Here is a 25,121-nt window from a genome sequence, read left to right as displayed (position 1 = left end):
CACCACTGGGCAGATAGGTTTGGGTGGCATGCTTCACATGTCCCAGAGGGCCTGTGCCTTCCCCTGCAGAGGGTTGAGGTGGCCGAATGAATGGGCTCCTGCGCTCTGCCACATTCCCGGTATGAGCGGTTTCCACGTAGTGCCACAGAGATCCCAGATTTTCTTCAGTGACACCATTAAGATCATCGAGGGGGAGGGGGTGATTTGGGGCTGGTTTTTCTCCCCGGCTGCTTCTAGCTGGACATTGGTGATAAGTTCACGAGGCAGTGCTGAGCCTCCTAGAGGGACAGGGGGCGGTGTCCCTTTCCCCTGCTCAGCTGGGCCCACTGTGGGGAGCGCCTGGCCAGCCTCATGTCTGTGCTGGCCAGGAGCTTCTTCTTAGGGTGACCCAGGCCATGAGTGGGCAGTGGGATAGGGACGGGCTCGACCAGCGGCAGAATTCCTGGGAGTTGCATTAATGTCTGGGCCCAGGCCCTGCAGAATCTGCACTTGGCCAGGTCCCCGGACTTCACGTGCAGGTTACACTTGCCAAACACCGGCTCACGGCACCCCTAGAGGCCAGCAAACCTGGGAGACCCCCAGCCTGCCAGCTCCAGCGCCGTTTGGGGGGTGGCAGTCGTAAAACGTATGATTTTTATCTTGACAGTGTCCCTTTAAAAAATCAAAGGCGCACCCCGCCTCACTGGCCAGCAAGAAACCTAAAAGGGAAACAGTAAGTGTGTTTGGCCCTATGGCCACATCTTTGCCCCGTGCCCTAATGATTCAACCAATGACAACTGTGGGAAGTCATTTTCACCCCAGGCTGACGTGTTTGGTTAATTTAATCTGTCAAATCCACTCTCCCCAGTCCCGGCGTCCCTGCCCCGGAAGGGAGTTTTGTGGAACAAGCAAAGCTCAAGGTCTGTCGGCAAAAAGCCAGTGTCTCTGATCCCCGCTGTCAGGCGGCAACAGCGCCGGCCTCGGGCCGCCCCTTCTCGCCAGCTCTGCTTCCGCCCGTGGTCCCCGGTGGCCTCGTTTCCCTTTTTTTTCTTGCTGGCAGTGGAATGATGTCGGAGGTGGAACTCACTTGCTGCTATAGTTTTTGCAAACTGTCTTCCTCGCGCTTGCTTGTCGTCCCGCATCCCCTGCTCTTTCCCCCTTGGGTGTTAGCTCTTTGGGCCAAGGACGTGGTTTTCTGGCATTTTCCCTGCATCTCAGGGAGCAGGTGGGGGCCTCTACCTGGGCCTCTCCTGAGCCCTGTGGTCCCTCGGCAGAACTTAGGTGGAAGTCCCTGGAAGCCCAGCCCCGAGATGGAGGTTTTTCCAGTTTGGAGGATGAGGAGGTTCATAGTATTACTGGCCTTTAAGTGGAAGGCACGTTGGGAGCAGATGCAAGGCTCCATGGGCCCAGGAGACCAGGGGCTCAGGAGGTGCTCGCTGAGGGCAGGGAACCCTTACCCTGGCTCCTCTGCCTTCCCCTGGTCCCATCGCCGCTCTGGAAGGCAGCCCTTTCGTCCTCCAGCAGAGCGGTCATGCGGGCGGGGGCTTCACCCTGGGAGCACTGCTGGGCATTTGCCCTTTGCCTTGTGTAGCGAGAGCGAGGCGGGTGGCTGTCCCACCTGCACAACAGCCCGGGGGCCTAACATCTCCCAGCAGCTGGGCATCTCCCCACACTAACCCTAAAGCGAGACTCAGGCTGTTGATTTGCTCTACTCCCAGCAAGAGGAAAGACTGGTTCTGAACCAGGGGTGCCCATTAGAACCATCTGGAACACGTGTCCTCCTCAGTGGATGCTTGTTCCAGGCACACAGAGGATCTTGAGTTGGGCCAGATGCCTGTGTTGGGCAAAGCTCCCTGTGGGGCCAGGCCCTCCCTGGTCTAGAACACACGCGGCTCTACTGGCCTCTCCCACCTTTGGCATGGCTTTGCTCTCCGCCCGCTCCTGAGCCTCCTCTCTCTCTCTGACCCCTCACTCTCCACCCCTGCCAGGCAGGAACAGAAAGCCAGGGAGGGGCTGGCCGAGACCAAGGGTGGGGGCTCTTCTAGGTGGCCTCTCTTCCTTCATCTGCAGCAGAGCAGGCCATTTGGGCATCCCAGGCTGCGTGCTACAGCTGACGGCTGAGGAGCCCTGGGGAGGTGCTCTGGAGTTCTGGGCGCCCCTCTGAGGGAGGGGGATTTAGGTCCCTGGAAGGTGGAGTGGACAGGAGATGGTCAGAAGGCAGGTTTGGGGGAGTAGCATGTCCCTGGGGCACAAGGCCAGCGTCTAGGGCTTTGTGGCCCAGGGCAGCGGACAGGGAGCGTGGCCAGCCTGTCCCTCACCCACTCTTGTCCCCACAGAGCTCTGACAGCATCCCACCTGGCTATGAGCCCATCTCCCTACTTGAGGCGCTCAACGGCCTTCGGGCTATCTCCCCGGCCATCCCTTCAGCCCCCCTTTATGAAGAGATCACCTACTCAGGCGTCTCAGATGGCCTGTCCCAGGCCAGTTGTCCACTTGCGGGGATGGATCGAATCCTGGAAAGCAGCCACCAGAAGGGCAAGCCAAGGAGCAAATCCCCTGACAGGTGAGGCTGGTGCCGGGATTCCCTCTGGGGGATGGTACGTGGGAACCCACATGTCTGCTCCGTGGCGAGGGTCGGGGAAGCATGTGGTATGATGTAAGAAGTGCAAAGCAGGGGGCCACCTGGGTGGCTCGGTTTGTTCATGATCTCACTTCAGCTCAGGTCACGATCTGGGATGCCGGGATGCTGGGATCGGGCTCCACGCTCCGTGGGGGGTCTGCTTGAGATTCTCTGTCGCTCTCCCCCTGCTCACGTGCACCCTCCCTCGCTCTAAATAAATATAATACTAAAAAAACAAAGAAGTACAAAGCCGGTGTGTTTGTGGCATTGGTTTCATAATGTTTTGTTGGGTGACTCACCAGAACGACTCCCAGAACCAGCAGCAAGTTAGGTTACAGCTAAGGTCGGTTATAGCAAAGGACACGGAGCACAACAGCTGGAAAGATGCCCTGGGAGAGGCCACGAGTGCCCAGCGTCCTTCCCTGTCCCAGGCCACACAGGACACAATGGGAGCCCCCTGAGTCTCAGGGTCCCGGGACGTTCTGGGGGCTGTCGCATGGGCACATCCTGCTGGGTGAACAGCCGTGGCACCAAACCTGGGCCGCCACGAAACCAGGAGCATGTCGGCACCCTTGTTACGCCCAACAAGCAGAGAGTATGGTCACGCTTCTGCTGGACAAATGTAAGACACGCACTCCTTCTTGTCACAAGTGTGTTTATTTTGTAACTTAAATTCAAGTTAGTGTCAGAGGAAGGGTTCAAATCTTTTTTTTTTTTTTAAGATTTTATTTATTTATTTGACAGAGAGAAAGGTCACAAGTAGGCAGAGAGGCAGGCAGAGAGAGAGGAGGAAGCAGGCTCCCTGCAGAGCAGAGAGCCCGATGCGGGGCTCGATCCCAGGACCCTGAGATCATGACCTGAGCCGAAGGCAGCGGCTTAATCCACTGAGCCACCCAGGCGCCCCCAGAGGAAGGGTTCAGTGGCTCATCAGTTGCACAGAGCACCCAGCGCTCATTCCGGCCCCCGCCGCCTTCCTGCCCGGCCCCCAGCTGCCCACCAGCAGCCTCCGCTTTGTTCCGTGATTAAGAGTCACAGGGTTTGTTTCCCTTCCTGAGTTTATCTTGTTTTTTTCTCCCTTCTCCTATGATCCTCTGTTTTGTTTCTTAAATTCCACATAGAAGTGAGATCGAATGATAACTGTCTTTCTCTGTTGGACTTACTTGCTCTGCATGATACCTTTGGTTTCTTCAGAGGTTCTGTTTTTTTTTTTTTTTAAGATTTTATTTATTTATTGGACAGAGATCACAAGTAGGCAGAGAGGCAGGCAGAGAGAGAGAGGAGGAAGCAGGCTCCCCACAGAGCAGAGAGCCCGATGCGGGGCTGGATCCCAGGACCCTGGGATCATGACCCGAGCTGAAGGCAGAGGCTTTAACCCACTGAGCCACCCAGGCGCCCCAGGGTTCTGTTTTCTTAAGAAAAGGTGGAAGTTGGGTAAAACCCCCCACGCCGCAGCGACTTGCACACATGGCCGGGCCCCTCCAGATCCAGAAAGAAGCATGGGGTTTCTCCTGCCCCTGTCCCCTGCCCCCCACTCCGGGGCTTTACCGCTGTGATGCTCTCCTCCCCCTGGAACCACAGAGCCGGGGTCAGGCCCGCGCCTCCGAGACTGTCCAGCCGTCGTCTGTACTGGCGCACACGCCTCCCCTGGGCCCTCCGGGTGTGCAGTCTCACCCACAGGTGCCGCCGTGGTGGGCTGGTGTTTATCCTCCGCACGCCCTCCACTCCTCTCTTCTCTGTCTCCAGCACCCTGCGGTCTCCATCGTCTCCCATCCACGAAGAGGATGAGGAGAAGCTGTCCCAGGACTCAGACGCCCCTCCCGCACTGAGCGGGGCGGGGCTGGCGCTCAGCAGCTCCCCCGAGGTGAGCCCTTTCTTCACCCTGTCCCCAATGCTTGTGGGGGTGGACTCCAGACCTGGGGTGAAGTGTGCCCTGGTCTCCCTCTGCCAGTTGCTCATGGGCCAGCCTCAGCTGGTTTCCTCATCTGGGGGGTGCACCTCGTTTCGGGGCGGGGAGCTGCATGGGAAGTCCCGCGCTGGCGGCCCCGGAGCTGCAGGCACTCTTTGTCCTTGTCTCCTAGAGCTTTGTCACGGAGGAGGCGGATGAGGCGGCGGCCCTGAAGCAGGGTAAGCCCTCTGCCAGAGGAGCGTGTGCGGCCTCACTGTTGGGAGACCTCCCGGGCGGCTCTTGCTGCGGTTCTGGGGAGCACAGGCCGGCTCCCTCGTGGCTTCCCACGCACAGCCCCCAGCCGGCCTGGTTTTCCTTCATGCCCAGCCAGCGCTTTGCAGCGGCCGTCATTCTGCAGGCAGCCAGCTGCTCGTGTGTGTCCCTGTGTGTGTCCCGTACGGGCTGCCCCTCTGGCGCCTGGAGAGACTCAGGGTCCTTCCCTGGGGCTGTGCGCTGGACCGCCGGGTACAGGTGCACAGCTTAGCCAGGCCCCTCCTCTGCGTGTCCCTGGGTCTGCCATGCACCTGTCCGGAGTGGGGGGTTAGTACGGAGAGCTTTCTGTGGCTTGAGTCCCATCTGCCACTAACAGCCCCTGACCTCCCAGTGGTTGTGGGATATGACGGGGTGCCTCCCCCGCCTCCCTCTGCTGGCCTGGGGGGCGCGGCAGGAGGCTCATGGCCATTTTTTTTTTTTAAAGATTTTATTCGTTTACTTATTTGACAGAGCACAAGCAGAAAGAGGGGCAGAGGGAGAAGCAGGCTCCCCACAGAGCAGGGAGCCCGATGTGGGGCTCTGTCCCACGACCCCAGGATCATGACCTGAGCCGAAGGCAAACGCGTTATGGCTGAGCCACCCTGGCACCCCCCACAGCCATTTAATTGGGAGGTGACAGCCGTGGCTGGCCGGCTGGCCTGGTAGAGACTGGAGTAACCTGCAGCCGCCCTGTTGCTGTGACCCCCTCCTTACCAGCAGGCTCCCCAGCCAGCATCGTGCTGCGGTGACCCATGTCCCTCCCAGGAGCAGGCCCCCCACCTCAGAATGGGCCCGACCCTCTCCTGCCATTCCTTCCTTCCTGGGCAGAGCGTGTGCCCGTCCCAGGGTCCGGGCCCCCCATTCTGCCGGAGGGGACCTGCTGCTCCTGTCCACACGCGGCCCACACTAGCTCCCCACGGCTGCAGTGGCCCCGGTGGAAGGAGAAGCAGGAGACGTTCGATCTGTACCTTCTTGTTTTTGTAAACAGGAGTATGTAGTGTTTCTGTCACGAAGAACAAAACCCCAGGCAGGGTTGGGAGAGAGGAGTGGTAAAGAAGAGCAAACCGTGGCCTCTCAGGTCCTGAGCGCGGGGGAGGGAGTCGGGGTAGGGTCTGCCCGCAGCTGCTGCAGAGCCCTCAGGGAGGGAAGACAGGCTCCTGGGGATCCTGATCAGAGGGTCGGTGACCACCTTCCGCCTATGGGCCTCTGACCTGCCCCATCCTCTGCAGGGAGCCGAGTGCCATCCTTCGAGAACGTCCTACAGGACAGCAGCCCTGAGGCCTGCAGCCACGGCCAGCCCCGCCTGCCCGCCGATGTCTACCTGCCAGGTAACCGCACCCGGCAGTCAGGCCGGGGGGTGGGTATACTGTCACCGTCGTCCACATGGAGTGTGCAGTGACTGTCCCCATGGAGCTGGGGGTCTGGCTGGACTGGTCATGGAGGGGCTGGCTTGTCAGGAGCCCAGGTCTCTCTCCCTGGCTCTACCCACACTCCTTCCTTTGACCCCAAAGCACAGCCAGGCCCTGGCCACACAGTCACCCCTGCAGCCGCTCACTGTCTGGGGCAGGGCCTGTGCATGAGGCCCCTTCGCACCCAGAGCCACTTGGGTGTCAGGAAGGCTGGGGGGACTGCTTGTCCTTCTTTCCGTCCACCTCCTGCTTGGGGCCTGGTAGGCAGAGCTAGCCCCGCTGCTGTCTCCCTCTCTTACTTCACCCGTGGGACCAGCAGGCCCTGTTCGGGTACGCCAACAGCAAGGCCTCGGCCCCAGGGGGCCACACACACAAAGCCGCCTGCGTGCCCCAGGTCCGATGCAGGCCACCAGTCCTCCGCCTCCTGCCTGAGGGGCTGACGGGGCCCAGGTGAAGCCGCACATCACAAGCCGGGGCTGGGAGGCCAGGTGGGTTGCCGGGCACCTGCAAGGCCGAAGTGCAGTGGGGGAAGGGCCTTGCTTCTCTGCCCACCCCGCTTTTGAAGATTTATTTATTTATTTGACAGACAGAGATCCCAAGTAGGCAGAGAGGCAGGCAGAGAGAGAGTGGGGGAAGCAGGCTCCCTGCTAAGCAGAGATCCCGATGTGGGACTTGATCCCAGGACCCTGAGACCATGACCTGAGTCGAAGACAGGCTTTAACCCACTGAGCCACCCAGGCGCCCCTCTGCTCCCCTTTTTCAAAGGCTTCTGCCCCCCTGCTGGCTGCCCCCAACTCCTCTCTTCTTTGTTCCTGTGGGTCAAGATCCTCCGCTTTAAGTCCTGGCTCCAAAGTTGGGGGACAGGAGTCGGGGCCCTCAGAGACTTGTGCCTGCTGTCTGTTAAGATACCATCTGAGGGTCTAAAATCAAGATAAATAGCCATGATGCCCTCAAAGTCCGGCTGGTGCCACGTGGCTAGGAAGCACGTTTGCCCCCCTGCCTGCCCTAGTTCTCGGTGACCCGTGCAGCGGGCCTGGCTGTGATGTGCCTTGGTTTGAGGGTGTCTTGTCCCGCCCCAGCATCTGGATAAGCAGTGGGCCATGCAGACAGAGGGTCCGGTTCGCCCAGAGGGCAGCGCGGTCATCGGGACAGCAAGGGCAGTAAGTGCCATCAGTACTTACGGGCCTCCCCCAAGAGAAACCCATGGGTGAAAGCCATGTTTAGGACCAGCGTCCCATAGAGCAACAGAAAATTCCAGTAAGTTCTTTCAAGGAACTTCAGTGATTTCCATATAATTACAAGCTTGGTGGGGGGGTGGATGGGGAGAGCCCAGAGAGGGACTTCCTAGAAGCACAAGCAAGAATTGTGATCCTGTGGTTGAAGGGATGCCTTGAGCGCACCCAGCAGGGCCAGCCCCTGCCCCGCGGTGTCTGGGGGTCAGAACAGGGGACACCAGGCTCTCTGCCTATCTCACCCCAACCCCAGGCCAGTGATGTTCCTCCTTCGGCTCCACAGGTTGGGGGGGGCAGGCCAGCTGTGGAGGGGCTAACGGAGAGGCTGCAATCTGTGTTTGGGGCCGCCGAAGCCGGAATCCAGCCACAGAGCTGTGGGCCCACTGGAGCCCAAGGGGAGGGTGATGCTGCGGCTCTGGGGCCCACACCCCCTACCCCCTGGCTTGTGCACACTGCGTGCTGTGCCCTGGGCACCGCCGTGTGCCTCAAGGGGCTGCTCCCCACGGGCATTGCCGATGGTACCTGGGGGCTGGGCAGGGGGCCTCGCAGACGTGCGTACCGTCGTGAGCATGCGTGTCCCTGTCTTCCGTTATTCCTGAGCCGGCAGGTTCTATTCTGCTACGGGGTCTCGCTTAGCAAAGAATGCTAAACGTCTTCCATGTCGGGGTGCGTTCGAGAACGGGGACGTGCACACGGGTGTCTTTGTTCTTCGTGGCAGCTGCACAGCTGTCCCCTGGAGGGACAGGCACAGTGTAGCGAACCTTCGCGTTCTCAGTGTTGATAGGGGATGATGAGGCCGGGCAGATCCGTGTGGGAAAGCTAGACATGGGCGGTCCTGTGGGGCGGGGGCCCCCCGGGGTCCCCCTTCCTCAAGGTGAACCCCACCTGCTCAGACCTCTGCCCCGTGCGCGCTTCCCTGGGCTGAGTCCCTCTGCGTTGGGCTGTGGCCCGTGCTCTGTTCTCCTTTGTTTCAGCACGTGAGTCTGTGGGCATTTAGTCCCATGTGTCCCCCCGCAGGCAGTCTTGTCGTAAAGCAGTGCATCCGCTGCGGAATGTGTGGGTCTGTCCGTGCTTTGCTAACTGAGCTTCCATCTCTCTCCTCCTCTGCACAGCCCTGGGGCCTGACTCCTGCTCTGTTGGTATAGAGGAGTAAGCTGGTACGTGATCGCCTGCATCCATGTTGCGGGGTGGCTCTGAGGGGCATCCTAGATGGTGCTGGACTGAGGACCTCCCCAGCTGCCTCGCCCTCTCCTGCTCCCTCCCGCGGGTTCCTTGCCCTTTTCTGGGCTTCTTCCACGTCCGTGTCTTCCCTGGGGTCTTAGATTCTGAATCCAGAACTCTCCAAACGGGCTACACCTTTGCTCCTAAGAGGTGGTCCCTAGGGGTATGACATTGGCTGACTTTTGGAGCCGGAGCTCTTTCTGTCTGGACTAGGTGGCCCAGGCAGGCTTTGTTAGCCTTTAAGGTCCCAGGAATGGTGACTTAGTCCTTGCTGAGACACCCCCATTGCTGCTGACTAACCTGTCCCCCAGCCTACCTGTGGAACTTTCCGGAATACCAGCACATGGCTGAAATCTGTGTACTAGGAAGCCATGGGAGGTTGACCTCTGCCCTGATTGGGAAATGCCCTCTACCTGGGTGACGTTGCCAAACGACCGTTTCACAGAAGGTCATTCAGAGCACCAGCTGGACGGGCGACTGCATTTAGGACCTTCTTCCCCTTCTTCACGTGACAGTAGTGGTTCTGGGTAGTCCGATGGTGGAGAAGCCGGTGCCTTCAGTGGCCCGAGCTTTCCCAGACGCGTGTGGGTGGAGCGCTCCGGGCCCATCCTGGCACTGAGGGCCCTGCAGCCCCTGCGGGGAGATGCGCCCCAGGCCGGGGTGCGGCCTCCCTCCTGGCCAGCTGTCCCGAGCTTCCCTGTGTGTCCGCTCATTCTGACCCCTGCATCTGTGTCCTCACACGAACCTTTCCTGTTCTGCTTGAATGTTTCTTCTGACAAATCTTCGTCTCTGTGGAAGTCGGGCCCCACACTTTATAAAGTCGGCCCCGGTCTCCATGTCAGTGGATGTTGAGTGCTGTGATCTGGGTGAAGCTTCCAGACGCAGAAAATGCGCAGAGGTCAGGCTGAGCTCCAGAGAACTGTATTTTGCCTGCAGGCTGCATGGCGGGGCTGATGCCCCACACAAGCCACAGTTCCTAAGAAATCAGTTCCTCCGCCTCAGGGTCTGTGTCATAGGTGACGGGGCACGCACTTTGAAGGCTGTCCCCGTGGAGCCCGTATTCAGTGGACGGGTGGCTGGCAGCCGTCCCTCTGCAGCTCTGGTAGTTGTGCCGGTCACTCGCTGCTATGGGCTTGTGTCACCGGGGGGCACCCTCCATCCAGGGACAGAGTCCCTCATGGCATCAGGAGGCCTCCGAAGAAGGCAGGGTGGGGCTCTGGGGGCTGCTCTGAGCACAGGGTTGTCTCCAGGTCCAAGTGCACTGTCCTCTGCCTGGGCTTGACCGAGCCCCGGTCTAATTCAATGGTGAAGGATAGTGGCTGGTTAGATCCCAGGAAGCAGGGGCCAGGTGAGCGAGGAGGCCCCGAGGGGCAGGAGCCCACGGCACCCGTTGCATTCCATTCTGGGGCATCAGCTCGTGCTGTTGCCTGGCTTCTGCTCCAGGAGAGACAGGCCCCCCCCCCTTACGCTGCTGAGGCTAGAGTTCTAGGTCTCTCTGTGGTCCTGCCACAGACACACAGTGTGGGGGGTGCTGGGTGGCCCTGCCCTTGGGGGGGGGCTTATGGTTGGTGGAAGCTGAGCCCGATGGCTGAGTGGGTGACTGGGCCACCCATGACCACTTTTCCCTCTGCTCCTGCCCGCAGGATGGTCCACCTCCATGGAGACGCCCCACAGCCTCCGTACTGCTGGCCCACCCCGGCCTGACCCTGGGGCCACTGAGCTGACCCCACTTTGAGAGCCTGGCCAGGCTGGCAGCATGGAGCCCTTAGCTCCCCAGACTTTGCCGGGGGGCCACCAGATTCCGCGTGACCCCTGGCCTCTCCCGTCTTGCACGCTCTGCGTGGCCGCTGGCTCTGAGGGGCCACACAACCCTTGATTGAAGAGCACAGTGGACTGTCTCCTCTGACAAATTCCTTTTTCTACAGTCGATGTATTTGTCGATGGTACAAGATGAAGGACAGCAGCTTTCTGTTCTGGGCTCTGAGGTTCCCCCCAAACTCCCCATTGGCTGAGTGGCTGGGACTGGGGCCTGACCACCCACATCTGGACCGGCTTCTCCCAGCATCCTAGCCACTGGGGACTTGACATCCCAAGAACTCAGCACAAATCCTCCGAAGAAAAGTTGTTGGTGGGTGAGGCAGTGTCTTCACAGGAGATGTCCTAAGGGTCTTGTCGGCCGAGGCGGAAAGGAAGTGGGGTCCGAGTCATGGTCAATGAAGGAAACAGTGCCTGTCCCCTGCCCCCCTGCGCCTGTGTCCTTGGCAGCCTGGCTGTTGCTGTTCCGTGCCCTCTGCTGCTTCTTCCCCTTCCTGCTCCAGTCCTGGGGGCAAGGCTGCCTCTCGTAGCTACCGGCACCCACTCACGCCCACTCAGCCCTTGGGGGCTGGGGGCTGGGTCCGACTGAGGGGCCAAGACAGCAGGTAGTGACTGGTGGCCCCTCTTGGCCCTGCGCGCCTTTTCTGAAGTGGCTTTGCTCATGTGGCAGGTGCCAGCAGGTGAGGGGCTTTCTGCTGGGTTTGTGGGGCTGCTGTCCGCTTGCCCCAGGGAGCGATCGGAGCAGCTTCCCTGCTCCCTCTTGACCACCGAAGCGTCCCTTGGTTTTTCTTTGACTTGTTCTATCTGGGGTCCCTGTAGTGGACCGGGCTGGGGGATGCACGTGGCCGATCCTGTCTGAGGTGACCTTGCCCTTTTTTTTTAAAGCAAAACTTTCTGGGCGACAGAGGCAAAGGGGGCATCCAGCCCTGGTGTCCCAGGTGACAGCTGCCCCTTCCAGGTGGTCTGTGCGGTCTGTGCAGGTCCCTGAGGTGGGAAGACTTTCCTGGTCTGGGGTGAGGGGTGCAGAGCGGCCTGCTTCCTGAGGAGCTGCCCTGGCACGGATGGTTCTGGGGCAGCCGGCAGTGGTCCATGGAGCCCTGTGGCCCAGCCGGCTTGTGTATGCAAAGCCCTGGCCTCCACCCCAGCACCCTCCCTGTGGCTCGTTCCGCAGGGTGCTCAGGAGAGAAACTAGCAGCAGGGGACTCATCTCTCCATTTGAGCCTGTGAGCAGAGTGCTGTCCTAGACACAGCTCTCAGACATGCTCAGGCTGGCTTCCCCCAGCCTCCAGACTCCCTGGCTCCCCTGCCCTCCCCTGCTGCCCGCCGTGTGCTCATGCCCGTGCGCATCCCGAGGGGTGCAGACACACGCACGCGCAGCCTGGCTGCCTCCCTCCCGCCCGCCCGCCCCTTCCTGCTCCTGACCCGCCAGCCCTGGCCTCTAACTGTTGGTATTGGTGCCAGTACTCTGTTTGAAGGCCAGGATGCAGACTGGCCTGTCTTGGATTTAATGTGCTATCATTTGATGTACTCTGATTGGCTAGTTTTTGTTCGTTTTTACTGTATATTTATAGTAATAAAATCATGCAGCAATATCTTGTCCGCTCCTTCCTCTGCACACTGCCCTGAGGGACCTCGGCTGTTTCCTGGTCTGGAGGCAGGACGGCTGAGCGGCTCCTGGCGGCTCTAGGCGCCCCCACTGCAGCACGAGCGTGCCGTGTGTGAGATGTCAGTGACACGTGACTTGCACGAGGACGACAGGGCCTGAGATGGTATGTGAAGCGCGTGACCAGCTATTTATCACAGCTGAGGTTGTCCCCGTGCTGATTCTGGGTTGGAGTGACGCGGACTCCGGGGTTGGGGCTCGTCTTCTGGGAGCAGAGCCGTCCCCGTCTTCACAGATACGTCCTGAGCTCCTACCGTGCCCCAAACCGGCATGGGTCAGGCCCCCGGGAGTTTGTGTTCTAGGTCCAGAGACACTGCGAGTGATCCGAATCTTCCCACGTGTGATGGCTGTGGGAGGAGTCGGCGGGTGACAAGCTGGAGCTCCACGGGGTACTTGGGTTAACCTGTGGTGGAGGAGGGCTTCTCTGAGGGGTGTTTCAGCTGAGCCCCCGGGTGCCCACAAAGGCCCTGAGGCCGCAGTGAGCCTCGTACGACCACTGAGCAGGAACAAGACCCAGTGGCTCCGGTTGCTGGAGCGTCAGGATCAAGGAGTGTCGGGGTGCAGATGCCGCAGGACCTCGGAAGAACAGTTTTATTCTGAGAACAGTCAGAGGTTTTGGCACAGGGAAGCCACTCTCCCCAGCTGTTGTGTGCAGTGGATTAGAGGGCGACGTTTGGTGGCCGGCCTCCCTGCCCAGCCAGCGGCCTCCCAGCAGGGAAAGGCTCGAGTGCCCAGAGCTCCCAGGCAGCACTGCCCCCGTGCTGCCTCTTCAGGTCCCCTGTGACTCGGGCGTAATGAGGAGACCAGGGCGTTCTCAGCTGGCTTGCCCATGCCCCGAGGCAGGCCTGCTGTCCTCAGCCCTGCAGCGGCTCCGTCGTGTTTGGGCCTGGCATGGTCCCAGGGTGGGGAGAAGAGCGCGCCGTGTCAGATGAATTCCTGCGTGGGCAGCGCTGGATCCACACTTCCGCCAACGGACCAGGAATTGTGTTAACATCTTGTGTCAGGCAGGGCTTTGGGGTGTGGGGTACCTTTCCTCTGTGCCCCTGCCCCCCAGCCCGCGGTCTGCGGCATGAAGTGGCCGCCTGTGGCCTGGAAATGTGGTTGTGTTGGGATGGGCGCTCGCCCTCGCTGACATCCCTTCAGATGTGGTTACTTGCCCTGGAATCTGGCTTCTCCCTGCAGGCTCTGGTTGCCCCTTCTGAATCCTGACCCCAGGACGTGGCTGGGGAGAGGGCCTGCCTCTTTGGATGCCTGTTTCCCATTTCTGACAGAGTACCAGTCCGGACTCACTGTGTCAGTGAGTGTCTAGTGGGTCCTTCCAACCCCTTGCCCACCCCTCTGCCCCTGCTCTCCTCTCCTGCCCCCCCCCCACCCCAGCCCTGCTTGGGGCAGCCTTCTCCGCCCCAGCACTTGCCCTGGCTTGTTGAACATGATTCTCTGAAATCTTGCTGGGGCGCCCGTCCTGTGAGTGCAGATGGTGGTTCCTTCACTCGACAAATCCATGCCGGCCGGGGGAGAGTGGAGTTTGGGAGCGGAGTGAGTGGCCCCGCTGCAGGATTCCGAGGAGCCCCCCGGGTGCTCTCTTAGACGCTGCTTCTGGTATTCTCAAGCCCCCGGCGACTTCCTTCTCCAGCAGACCCAGGGTAAGTACTTCAGGCTCTCCTCCTCTGTGAAAGTTGGGAGGTTTTCTGTTGTGGACCCTGGGGAGGAGACAAGGTGGAAATCTGGGGTGGGATCCTGGCTCCAGCACCAGCAGCTGAGTGCTCTTAAGGCAAGTGCTGTTCCTTTCTCAAGTTTCTCCTTGGAAAATGGGGGAGACCCCATTTGCTCCAGCCGAGCCTGGCATATGGTGTCTGACCGCGGGGATAGGGGATGCTAGGCGCAGAGTTAAGGTCCTTCCTCCCACAGCAGACTGGGTCTCGGACTGTGCGTGGACGCGGACTGCGGGGGTAGCTGGAGCTCAGTCGCGCTGTGTTTTCTTTGCTCTTTGGGGTCTGGCAGATCGGCAGTGACCTTGGAGTGCTTGGCTGGCACGCGAGCAGGGAAGGGTCGTGCCTTCAGGTCGCCGGGCTCCGCGCGGAGCCCTCCTGGTGAAGGCACCATGGGGGGGCGGGGGCTGCTCGTGTGAAGCCTGCGGGGCGGCGCTCCCAGGGAGGCGCTGGGGAAAGGCATGGAACATGGGACTCATGGCAGGCAGTCGGAGCCCCAGACCGCAAGCAGCGCCAGCCCGAGGACCCCCGAGAACCCGCTCATCTCGGGAGAGCTCGGCGGGCGCGGTGCCTCCTGGGCGTCTTGGGTCTCGAGGGCCGTGGGCGGGGGCGCGCGCAGCCGTTCTCTTTGCACACGCCCCTTCCGCGCCTCAACGACGCGTCGGAGCGCCGGGAAGGGCTCGGCCCCGATGGGCGTCGGCAATTGGTGGAGGGGCGGGTCCAGGGGCGGGGCTTCCTGCGGATTGGTCGGGCCCGGCGGGGGCGGGCCCGCGCATGCACTTAAGGAGCGGCGCCGCGGCCGAGGCGGGGCAGTGTCAAGATGTCGGTGGCGGTCCCGGAGCTGAAGCAGATCAGCCGGGTGGAGGCTATGCGCCTGGGGCCGGGCTGGAGCCACTCGTGCCACGCCATGCTGTACGCCGCCAACCCCGGGCAGCTCTTCGGCCGCATCCCTATGCGCTTCTCAGTGCTGGTGAGGACGCGGGTGGGTGGGCGAGCGGGGGACGGCGCGCCGCTCGCACCTCGCACCCCGCACCCCGCGCCCGTGACCCGGACTCCCTTGCAGATGCAGATGCGCTTCGACGGGCTGCTGGGTTTTCCCGGGGGCTTCGTGGACCGGCGCTTTTGGTCTCTGGAGGACGGTCTGAACCGGGTGCTGGGCCTGGGCCTGGGCTGCCTGCGCCTCACGGAGGCCGACTACCTGAGCTCGCACCTGACCGAGGGCCCGCACCGCGTCGTGGCGCACCTGTACGCACGGCAGCTGACGCTGGAGCAGCTGCACGCCGTGGAAATCAGCGCGGTGCATTCGCGCGATCACGGCCTGGAGGTGGGGCCGCCGCCCGGGCCCCGCCCCCCGCCCCGGGGTTTGGCTCTGGCCCCGTGGAAGGCACCGATGGGTAACACGTCCCCCTGAGGGTCCCCTGGCCGGGCTGGGTGGGCTGTCGCTGTTTCCAGCATTGGGGAGAGGGGTCTGGGGGGAGGGGTGGGGGCTCCGGGAATGGGGTTCCCTCGGGGCTGTGTTCCATCTGCCTTGCTGCCTGCCATTGCCAATCCTGGGAGTGGGGAGTGGGATCGGTGGGGGGACGGGATGGGTGGTGCCTTCTGGGGAGGAGGGAAACTAGGGCTGGTTCATGGGCTGGGATCTCATGGTTTGGGTGATGAAGGCTTCTACCGGTTTTATAGTCTGGAGGAGGTGGGAATTATACTGGGGATGTTTGGGAGGGGGGAGCATGGGGTATGAACTGGGGGGCTTCCTGCCAGCAGATGGGAGCTGGGACTTGAGAGTGCAGAGAGTGGTCAGGGGTGCATGGGGTCAGCTTTGAAAGTTGCCTGGGGAGTTGAGGGGCTGCACTGCTCCAAAGATACCGCTGGCTTCTGCCTCACCAGACCCTGCTTGGGTCCCCCATTACAGCCTTCGCAACCTGGCTGCCTTCCCCTGGCCTAGCAGCTCACAGGCTCCTCCTGCTAGGGCTGCACCATTGGTGTGGGGGCCTGGTCTCACTCCGATTTCCTCTCTGCAGGTGCTGGGGCTTGTGCGAGTCCCACTTTACACCCAAAAGGACCGAGTCGGTGGCTTTCCCAACTTCCTGAGCAATGCCTTTACCAGCACCGCCAAGTACCAGCTGCTCTTTGCGCTCAAGGTGCTCAACATGATGCCGGAAGAGAAGCTGGCTGAGGCTTTGGCGGCTGCCACTGAGAAGCAGAAGAAAGCCCTGGAGAAGCTCCTCCCATCTTCCTCCTGAGGTTGAGTTTATGCCGTGCGTCTCTTGCCCTCCCCTCCTTCTGTGCCCCGAACTCCTAGGAGAAGGCCTCCTCCTGTGTTCACAACTCCTCTCTACTGCCTAGAGCAGCGACTGGGTGGCAGCCAGATTCCTGGGAGCCCACCCTGGTCTGTAGGTGGCCTGGCTTTCCAGGCTTAGGAGGTTTTCTCCTACCCCACCCAAGCTTGGACTCTCCACGTGAGGGTTGGTGGAGGCGTCCCCCATTTATCCAGGTGGGTGTGTAGACAGACCATCGAGAAGTCGCTTTATTCTTGCAGAGCATGCTTTGAGTCCGGTCACCAGCCAGCCCCAGGGCTGAGGGAAGAGCTGGCTCAGCTCAGAATGCTGGACTGCTAGTTTGGGTGATGGTTAGCTTTACTTGGTTCATTTTTTCTATGGTGTATGAACTGGCAGTGAGGCTTGAAAGCCCTTTACCCCACTGGGGCTTGGTCCCCAAGGTTAGCTGGGGCCAGGAGGCCCAGCTGGAGCTGGACCTGTTGAGGGAGAAGGGACAGGAAAGGCTGTTCTGTGGTCTTGGCCACAGGCCCGAGGCTGGATGCACAGGAGGGGCCCTTCGTCCACTACCCAGGGACTTAAGGCTGGGAGCCAGGCACGAGAGTGCTGGGCTCCATTCCACGTGGTGCTGCCACGGGCCCTCCTGTCTCAGGTGGAGGAGCCGTCCCCTTCCTGTGTGGCTGCTGTGGGACTGCCGCCTTCCGGCTGCTACAGGCCCTGCGCCTGGTCCGGGGCTTCAGGCTGCATCTGAGCTGAGCTCACTGCTCTCTGCTCTGCCTCCCTTTCTCCGTCCCAGCACAGGCTGCGGGCAGCTCCAGGACATGGTACGGAGGCACTGGCCAGGTGTGCAGAATGACAACCGCAGAGCCACCAGACACGAAGGTCACCACTGGCAGTCTCCTATGGCCCTATGTCCGAAAGGACTCCTCCGTGAAGCTAACAAAGTTTCCACAGCACCTGCTTGGCCTGGTAAGGAAAGCTGTGCTCCGGCCCAGCCTGAGCGCCTTTTCCGCCTTAGAGCCTCGATGAAGTGGCCAGCACGTGGGGCAAAGGCACTTCATTCTGTAAATAAAATACCTGTACCTTGTTCCTCTCTTACTTCCTTGGGGCTTGGGAGTGTGCGTCACTCTTCAGATCGCTTTTGCGGACTCGAGGGGGCTGGGAGCAAGGGCAACCCTAGCTCCAGGGCACCGACAGAACAGGAGGGCGTCGGCTGCTCCGCCCTGCTCTGCGCATGGTGGTCTCTGTCCTGACATAGGGGGCTTGGGTCCCAGGGGGTTACTGAAGTCGGGGTCTCAGCCTGGCTTGCCCCTGGCCTCAGTCTGTCAGCCAGTAGCGTGTGTGGCGTGACCAGGACGGAGCCCCTCACCACCAGAGCTTACATTTTATTTTCCAGCAAATGACATACGCTCTCCAGGTGCCAGTCCTCTCCACGGGGCACCTAGTGTACAGGGATTCGCGCTCTCCCACCATGGCCCTGCCCGCTCTGGGCCTCACCCCCACGTTCTGGCCTACAGGCCTACGTCCTGCTTCGGTGGGGGCCTCACTCCTCGCACCGGCCCCAGCCCTGTGCTGCTTCTGCTGGCTGCTCGGGAGGCCGGATCCTCCGGCGCGCTGGGGCCCGGCCCGCCACAGCTGCTTGCTGTCCGCACTCCTGTCTTCCAGGCACACAGCTTCAGGGTGGATCAGTCACCCAACGTCAGATTCTGAGAAGGGAAAGGGAAGACTGAAGGGGGAGCTCACCGCTGCCCAGGGCGCCCTGCTCTCGCAGCCCGGGGCCTGGCCGGACGGACACTCACCGTCCCTCCCAGCTAAGGCTCCCGCCAGTTCTCCTTCCCGTTCAGCACTTGCAGCTTCTCCAAGCTCTGGGTCACTGAGCATAGCACTCGCCCTGAGGATGGGAGCAGTTAGTTACTGCTTTGCAAGTCTGAGAAGAAGGGGCATGGGGGGGGGTGCCTAGGACTGTGTGACCGTGAGGGATAGTAGGCTAGGGCAGCGCTGACCCAGGGGTTGGAGCTGACCAGGCAGGGCTCTCCCTATTCACCCACTTTTGGCCCCTGGTGTGGGTGAGGCCACTGGCTGCCTTCCTGGAGACTCACCCATTTCCTGGACTCGGTCCTCCAGTGCTCCTGACAGCTCAGGGAGGCTCAGAGTCTGCAGCGAGGCCTGCCAGCCGCTGGGATCTGTGGAGCAGAGAGCCAGGTAGGCCTAGGGTCGGTGTGGTCACCGCAGGTCTTACCTCTGTCCTGAGCTGCTGCGGCCAGGGGACCCACTGAGCTGTCGGTTCCTGCCTGACCGCCTTGTTATACCAAATGTATTCTCCCACTGTTCTTCAAAGCACTAATGGTCAGTCTGGGCCCTACCCCAGGAATGAAAGCGTGAGGGGTCCTGGCCTACAGTGAGGTTTCGTCCTGGGGTAGCCCCAGCTGTAGGCTGCAGAAGTCACCTGAGATCCTGGATAGCACAGACAGCTAGAGCCCAAGGGCTTGGCCTCCCACCAGGGGGAGGAAATCGGGGAGAAGATGGTATGGAGGAGGGCAGCAGGGAGTGTGATCCCGCTGGAACAGGTGGTTAGCACTGGGCCTAGGGCAGCGTCTATGTGATCCGGGGCCGGACACTGTTCTTACCAGCGGTGGGGAGGAGGGCTCTGCCCAGGGGGGACCCTCGGGTGGACACCTCCTGCTTCACTCTGGCTGACAGCTCCGCTTGACAGGCTCTGTCAGACACACGACCAGATGCTGGTGAGGGAGAGGCCTGGCAGTAGTGCCTCGCCTGGCCCTAGGGGGTGGCAGACACCCCCACTCCTGGCCCATCTCCCTATCAGGTGGGGCTCTGCCTTTGTGGCAGGCTCCCAAGACCTGAGCCACAGGCAGAGGTGAGTTGCACACTGCGTGCAGGCTCTCGGGGCCCTACTGCTGCCTGGGTCTGCCCTGCAGAAAGGCGAAGCCAGAACAGCACGGAGGAGGGCAGTGAGTGATCCCAAGAGACCCTAAAATCAAGCCCTTGGTTGAAGGGCATCGGGCAGGCATCAGTGACTCCGGGTCCGGCCTGGGCCTGGGACCGCTCAGATACCCACTCACCGCAGCTGCTCCAAGACGAGCGCGGCGTCCCGGGCGAGGGCCCAGGTCTCCTGCAGCTGGGCGTGCACGTCCTTCCGGGCACCGTCCTGCTCCAGGAGGCAGCTCTCCACCACCGCGCGCAGCTCCTGCTCCTGCGACACCTGGCCCCGCATGGCCTCCACCTCCTCACAGCGCTGCAGTGGGAGAGGCAGGACACGGGGTGGGTAAGTGAGCCGGGGGGGATTTGAGGCCAGGGCCGCTTGGGCTGGGTCCCCCCAACCCCGGTTCTCTTTCTGCCGTTTCCATTGGTGCTCAACTCCCGCTCTCCTGGATTGGAGGAAGGGGATGCCTGTCTCCAGATGGAGCCTCCTCTGCTTTGGGTCCCTTCCCTCAAGGGCTGTGGCGTCTGCGCCAGCTGCTCGTCCTCTGCCCTCCCCCTTTATCTTCTACGTCCCTCTGAGCTCCGGCCTCCGGGTCTCCTCTTTGAACAGGAGCAGTAACGCTTTCTGCCCTTACTGTCCCACTGCCTGTCCCGGCTGCTTCTCCCTGCTGACCCTGGGTAAGCGTCCCCGCTGCTGGCTCTCCACTCTGCGTCCTTCTCTGCAGGTGGGTCTGCCCGGCCCCTCCCCGGCTCACCACCTACTTTGTGCAGCTGGATGGCAAGCTCCTGCATCTCCGCTTCGAGCCGGTCGGCATAGGCCAGCTCCAGGGCATCGCTGGGGGGACGGGCGCTGCTGTGCCAGCGGGCGATGGCAGAGGTCATCTTCCTCTTCGGCCCAAACAAGCTGTAGGGGTGAAGGAGAGAGGGGTGCGCACAGGGGTGCCGTGCACCGTCCTTCCACCAAGACAGTCCCCTAGGAAAGGTCCCAGCTTTGAAGGAGAGAGGGGCCCCCAGGATCCTGGGGCAGATGACAGAAACAAAGGGTTCTCCGAAGTGACCCTGGTTGGGGCTGACCTCCCCTGCCTGCTTCCTTCCCCTGCCTGGCTTCTGCTTTCACTCAACAGGGAGCTCAGGCCGGCTCGGGCCAGGCTGTGCACGGTCTCCCACCAACTTGGGACGCTCTCAGAAGTGGACAGCAAACGTCCGGATGCCCTGAGCACAGCAGCGGCAGCGGGCCAGCCTGAGGGCCGGAGAGGCCGGCCGGCTGCAGGAGCGAGCAGACTTCCAGACAGGGCGGCTCGTTCCACCCCAACCTGGGACACTGGGAGCTAAGCTAGCCCCTTCAGGCTGGGGGAAATGAGGGGCCCGTGGCCACGAAGGGCCCCTCTGCACTCACGTGATGCCGATTTCCTTCAGGTCGCTCTCCGTGAGGGTCAGGAAGATGCGGAGGTCCACGTCCTGCTCCTCGAACACCTGCAGGTACTTCCGACACCCGATCTGCTCCAGCAGCGTGGCGAGGTCCTGGAGGGCAAAGGAGCCAGGGCGGGTCAGAGGACGGGTGGGGCCCCGAGATGCGGGACGACTAAGGCACTGCTGCGGCGCAGAGCCCTCCTGACGCGCGTGCGAGTCTGTCAGTCCCCCAAGTTCCCCAGCGGGAGGTGCTGCCTCTCCAGGAGCCCCCCCCCCCCCCCCGCACCAGTGCCATCGGGCAGAGCAGGGTGTCCAGACCACCTCAGCCTGGACCGCCGTCGTGTTGCTTGGGGGGCGGGTCCAGTAGCAACAAACTCTTAGTCTTTGTTTCCCTGCGACTGTCTGAATTGCTCCTTCACTTGTGAAGGATAGTTTTTGCTTGGGTATAGCATTTCTGCTTGAGTTTTGTGGGTTTTTTTTTCTTATTACTTTGACTCGGTCATCAGATGTCTTCTAGGTCCCTTGGTTTCTGATGGGAAATTGGTAATCTTAGGAGAGTTCCTTTTGTGTAAGAGACTCCCTTCTCTCTTGTTCCCTTCAAATTCTCCTTTTGTTTCTGGACAGTTTCATTACTTAAAGTCTAGCTATGGATCGGAGTTCAACCCACTTAGGGCTCCCAGCCCCCCTCCCTGCACTGGCTGTCTTCCTGTGGAGGCTCTGGAGACGGAATTCTCCTCCCTCTCCACGGTCTATTGCTGCTGCTTGGTGCAGACATTGTTTCGTGTCTTTTCTGTAAAGTCTCATGTGGCCACAGAAGTCTCTCCTTGGCTAGCATAGTGGTCAGCTAAGGACTGGACAGATCTCCTTAAACACCAGAGACAAATCAGTCTCCCCGCTTTGCTGCGTAGCTCTGTAGGCTTGGAACACAGCTTCGACACCCAGCCGGGCAGATGACAGTCGTCCCCTAGTCTTCCCTTCCGGCCATCAGATGCGTTTTCACGTCTTTCCTGGCTGTACATGGAGCACAGCCCTGAGCACGTCTGTGGCCTCCCAGATCCCCAGGACCCTGTCAGAGCTCTACAAAGCTCCTGTGGACATCTCATTCCCTACCTTTCCTTTTCAGCTTTGTGATTAATCTTCTTTGCCCCAACTATTATCCAGCACCTCAGGCAGCTGCAAAGTTAAGACACGCGCCTGTAATTACGTTCAGCACTTTCTGCGAGGAGAGGGCTTCTGCTGCATTGCGTAGACGAGGTGTCAGTGAGTCAGTTCTGTAAGCTGGGGAGTCGTCCCACACATCCGATAATGCTGACTCGTTGAGAAAGAAACTCTGGGGAGCCCCTGGCGTGGCCGTCACAGTGACCCCGGCCCTGCGACGGGAGCGTGGGGTGCAGGCACGTCAGCCGCTTCTGCTGAATCAACATTTCCAAGTTGCTCCAAACTTCTGGGTGGTTCACAGAGTCTTGAAAAAAGTCATTCTGACTACTTCTGCCAGTTTCTTGCTTTCAAAGGTTGTTTCTCTGCCGTTTGTCCGAACCTACTTTCTCAAACGGCCTTAAGTCTCCCACTGCCCCCCCGCCCCCCGGCCCATCGACATGTATTTAAGGAACTGAAAGATGCAGCTGTTCACCGAGCCCGGAAGCACGGCCCTGGAGAGAGCTCCCGGAGGGGCCACCCAGAGAAGCTGGCGGAACCGCAGGCTTCCAGGGAACAGCAGGGCTGTGACCTTAATAAATGGCGAAAATGGACTTCTCTCTCTCATCTTTGTGCCACTTATGCCCACAGAGGGCAGGAGAACGTGGCAAACGGGGAGGTGAGCTGCTGTGCCGTACCCAGAACCCTGAGAAGCTGGTCGGCCAGAGGGACCCACGACGAGGAAGGCAGAGATGGCGGTTTTCCTTAAGTGCCACTTTCTGTCTGCTTCACACGCACCCTGTCCCTGACTTCCGCACGCACCGCTGTGCAGCTGGCCCTGTTCTTCTCCTCCCCAGCCTCAGGGAGGCTAAGTCAAGTATGGAAAGCAAGGGGAGAGAGAGAGAGTCTTCCTATGGAAAGGGATGGAACAGAAACCTTGCAGCCCGCTCCTGGAGCCCTCGGGAGCGTCTCCGCCCGACGAGCTCCACAGACGATCTGGGGGGACCGTCGGCTCGCTCCGCTCTCACCAGCGCCTGCCCGTCGCACGTGTTCAGTGCGGGCCTCGCGGAGCACCCGACGTCTAACTGCTGGTGTCCCCGCGGCCCTTACCTGAGGTCCTGAATGGGGGCACCTCTCCGTCTGGGGTATGGATCCTGGGGAAGAGGCTGCCCCGGGAGTGCCGGGAGGCCACTGGCTGGCGCTGTTGCTGTAACGATTCTTGGTCTTCATGTAGCTTTTAGTTTGCTTGCGAACCGAACTCTGACAGGCATGATCCGAATCCTGCGGCGAGAAGTGTGCTTCACGTGAACACTGCGGGGCTCCCAGCTTACGCGGCTGCAGCCACTCTGCCCCCCACACCCACCAGCCACAGGGAGGCTTCCTAGGTGACCTGCAGGGCGGGCGGGGCTCACAGAGGGCGGCCCAGGACGCTGCGTGTCTGCCTCGCAGGAGGTCCTTGTCACCAGACTTGCCCTCTCCAAGGGGGCAGCCCCCACGACACCAAGGAAGGGGAGGGAGGTGGGAGATGAAGAAAAGCTTCACCTCGTTGCTCTCCAGCGACGCCTCGCTGCTGACTCCGGGGGCTCTGGTCAGGCCCTCGCTGCTGCTGCTGCGCCCCCCGGCCCCCAGGCTGGCACAGAGGGCGCGCTCTTCTGACAACAGGGAAGACGAGGGCAGCTGACCACAGGTCTCCTGCGCGAGGCCTCCCCAGGGCCCTGCACCCCTGCCTCCATCAGCTCCTCAAATAGTTCCCTGTTCTCCTCCGAGGCCCGGCTCGAGCCCTCCCACCCTAACACGTGCACAGGAGTTTTGCCCGATGGGTTCGCTGATAAATGCAAGCACCCATCTAGGGCGGCCCGGCCCACCGGGCACTCCCCCGCCCAGCTCCCGAATAAGCGATGCCTGTAACAGAAGAGCCATCTCCGCGAGGGCGCACCAGGCAAGGAGCTAACCTGTCTGCAGTGATCCCCGGGATCCGGCCCCGAGACACCCTGGGTCAGAAGCTCCCCCCGACCCCGCTCATCTGTCTCCGCCACCGGCTTTTCAGTCCTCATGAAAGCCAGGCCCTGCGGGATCCTTCACCCCCTGCTCTCTGCTGGCTGGGCCGCCACAGTCTGTGTCCCCGCTGGGGGATGGCGGGCCGTGCCCGGGGAACTGCCGCCCCAGCAGAGCCCCCAGCCGGGCGGGGCCGGGCGCACTCACCCCGACTGCTGCTGCTGCTGCTCTCCACGTCCCGGTCGTTGATCGGGGAGGTGACGTCCCTATAGCAGAGGCCTCCCGCCGCCAGCGGGTTCTCGTCGCTGCTGTTGAAGGTGACGTAGCCCGGCAGAGGCACCTGCTCTGTGGACAGAAAAGGGCATGTAAACCCACATGAGCACAAAAGAGGCGACTTCCTCCTAACAAATCCAGCCTCCGCAGAGGAACTTCAGTGGGAGGGACAGCCCGGGATTCAGGCAAGCAGAAAGACAGTTCCGTCTAAATGGCCGTTCCCCCGTCGGCACCCCACGGCACGCTCTGCAGGTGAGGAAAGACCGTGAGGGGCGTGGGGACCAGTCTGTGTCCCGGCAAGGACACGCGGCGACCTGGCGCCCCTCCATCACCCCGTGCTGCCTTTCCAGGTGGAGAGAGCAGGGGACGGTGAGCTGTGCTGACAGGTTCCTGAGCCGAAGGCAAACCAGACACTAAGTATTCCTCACAGCTGGGAACGAGATGTCACACACACCAGCCTTCACGCTCCCTGCGACTTTTCACCACAGACATCTAGTCAGCCCCAGTCAGAGAGATCTGGCTGAGCAGGGAGGCGGAGGAGGCCCCCGGCTAAAGATTAACGCAGTAACACCAAGTTCACATAACCCCTGAACGCATCTGCCTGCACGAGAATGTTCTCTGATCACTGGCAAAGAGAATACACCACACACAGGGAATTTAAGTATCACAAGGTGTAAGGAAATGGCACAACTAAGGAACAATGAGCATCATTCTTAGGTAAATGTTTTTCTGCCTGTGTGGGTGCGTAAAAAGATGGGTATAAATGGGCTTCGGCCAGATGATTTTGGCAACTCCAACGAATTCCGTTTTCAAAAGCTCCTGTGGTGCAGCAACACAAGTTAGTAACCGTCCCCCCACCCACTACAGAAGCACCCAGCCAAATACCCCGGAGCTGCGTGCTCACGAGCGTGCTCCACGGGGGAGGAGGCAGGCGGTCACCCTGCAGCAGCCTGACCACGGCTGGGGGCAGCTTCCCCAGTGGCCCAGCCAGCCCACCGCTCTGCGGCTGATGGGAAAAGGTGGGCCTAGAGCTCTCAACCCAGCGCTGAAGGTCACGGGAGGCAATGGAGTCTGTATTCTTGACCGAAGCAAGGTGTCCTGTGACTGGGAAAGTCGGTTTCTAAGCCCCGGGGGCACTCGCTCACGAGATGGGCCCATCCACCCAGCTTGCTAGACCAGCAGGACTGGCCTGGCCACTGCTGGGTGACAGACATCGAAGAGGTAACTCACACCTAAGACTGATCCCTGGGT

General features: G+C 61.1%; 3 protein-coding genes across 23 annotated transcripts in view; 2 read left to right on the top strand and 1 right to left on the bottom strand.

Annotated features, from left to right (window-relative positions):
* MGRN1 (mahogunin ring finger 1) overlaps nt 1-13,433 on the top strand; it is a 57,321-nt gene extending 43,888 nt beyond the window's left edge. The window contains exons 12-18 of one of the 8 annotated variants that reach the window (XM_045993004.1): nt 647-712; nt 2,316-2,542; nt 4,343-4,460; nt 4,678-4,723; nt 6,026-6,124; nt 8,550-8,594; nt 10,302-12,065. In XM_045993004.1, the coding sequence (XP_045848960.1) occupies nt 647-712; nt 2,316-2,542; nt 4,343-4,460; nt 4,678-4,723; nt 6,026-6,124; nt 8,550-8,590 (597 nt within the window). In that variant the 3' untranslated portion in view covers nt 8,591-8,594; nt 10,302-12,065. Of the gene's footprint in view, nt 1-646; nt 713-2,315; nt 2,543-4,342; nt 4,461-4,677; nt 4,724-6,025; nt 6,125-8,549; nt 8,595-10,301; nt 12,066-12,100; nt 12,196-13,318 lie in introns of those variants that run through there. The other 7 variants (XM_045993007.1, XM_045993011.1, XM_045993009.1 and 4 more) reach the window with 7 other exon arrangements.
* Nucleotides 13,434-14,651: 1,218 nt separating this feature from the next.
* Nucleotides 14,652-17,050, top strand: NUDT16L1 (nudix hydrolase 16 like 1). 3 transcript variants are annotated; one of them, XM_045993014.1, is made up of 4 exons: nt 14,652-14,815; nt 14,909-15,169; nt 15,864-16,086; nt 16,920-17,050. In XM_045993014.1, the coding sequence occupies exons 1-3, from the start codon at nt 14,666-14,668 to the stop codon at nt 16,083-16,085; spliced, it is 633 nt and encodes a 210-aa protein (XP_045848970.1). In that variant the 5' UTR covers nt 14,652-14,665; the 3' UTR covers nt 16,086; nt 16,920-17,050. The 3 variants fall into 3 exon arrangements, with proteins under 3 accessions (XP_045848970.1, XP_045848969.1, XP_045848968.1); XM_045993013.1 differs by having other exon boundaries at nt 16,915-17,049; XM_045993012.1 differs by lacking the exon at nt 16,920-17,050 and having other exon boundaries at nt 14,909-15,239; nt 15,864-16,044.
* A 440-nt stretch (nt 17,051-17,490) lies between these two features.
* Nucleotides 17,491-25,121, bottom strand: part of ANKS3 (ankyrin repeat and sterile alpha motif domain containing 3) — a 40,054-nt gene continuing 32,423 nt past the window's right edge. For 5 of the 12 annotated variants that reach the window (XM_045993002.1, XM_045992991.1, XM_045992993.1 and 2 more), the window contains 9 exons: nt 23,805-23,942; nt 22,713-23,254; nt 20,455-20,579; nt 19,821-19,962; nt 19,199-19,371; nt 18,746-18,834; nt 18,218-18,301; nt 17,918-18,009; nt 17,491-17,844 (listed from right to left, as the gene is read on the bottom strand). In XM_045993002.1, coding sequence (XP_045848958.1) covers nt 17,930-18,009; nt 18,218-18,301; nt 18,746-18,834; nt 19,199-19,371; nt 19,821-19,962; nt 20,455-20,579; nt 22,713-23,254; nt 23,805-23,942 — 1,373 coding nt within the window. In that variant the 3' untranslated portion in view covers nt 17,491-17,844; nt 17,918-17,929. Of the gene's footprint in view, nt 17,845-17,917; nt 18,010-18,158; nt 18,857-19,198; nt 19,372-19,820; nt 19,963-20,454; nt 20,580-22,712; nt 23,255-23,804; nt 23,943-25,121 lie in introns of those variants that run through there. The other 7 variants (XM_045992998.1, XM_045992992.1, XR_006816643.1 and 4 more) reach the window with 7 other exon arrangements.

This window comes from Meles meles, chromosome 21 (genome assembly GCF_922984935.1).
Source record: "Meles meles chromosome 21, mMelMel3.1 paternal haplotype, whole genome shotgun sequence".
Taxonomy (NCBI): Eukaryota; Metazoa; Chordata; class Mammalia; order Carnivora; family Mustelidae; genus Meles; species Meles meles.
This window is presented reverse-complemented; position numbering and strand designations above follow the sequence as displayed.

Excerpts from the sequence above, each read along its gene's own strand:
- NUDT16L1 (XM_045993012.1), top strand. The coding sequence starts at position 14,666 with ATGTCGGTGGCGGTCCCGGAGCTGAAGCAGATCAGCCGGGTGGAGGCT. Across the intron at positions 14,816-14,908 it reads CTATGCGCTTCTCAGTGCTG|ATGCAGATGCGCTTCGACGG; the intron begins GTGAGGACGCGG and ends ACTCCCTTGCAG. Across the intron at positions 15,240-15,863 it reads CCCGTGGAAGGCACCGATGG|GTGCTGGGGCTTGTGCGAGT; the intron begins GTAACACGTCCC and ends TCCTCTCTGCAG.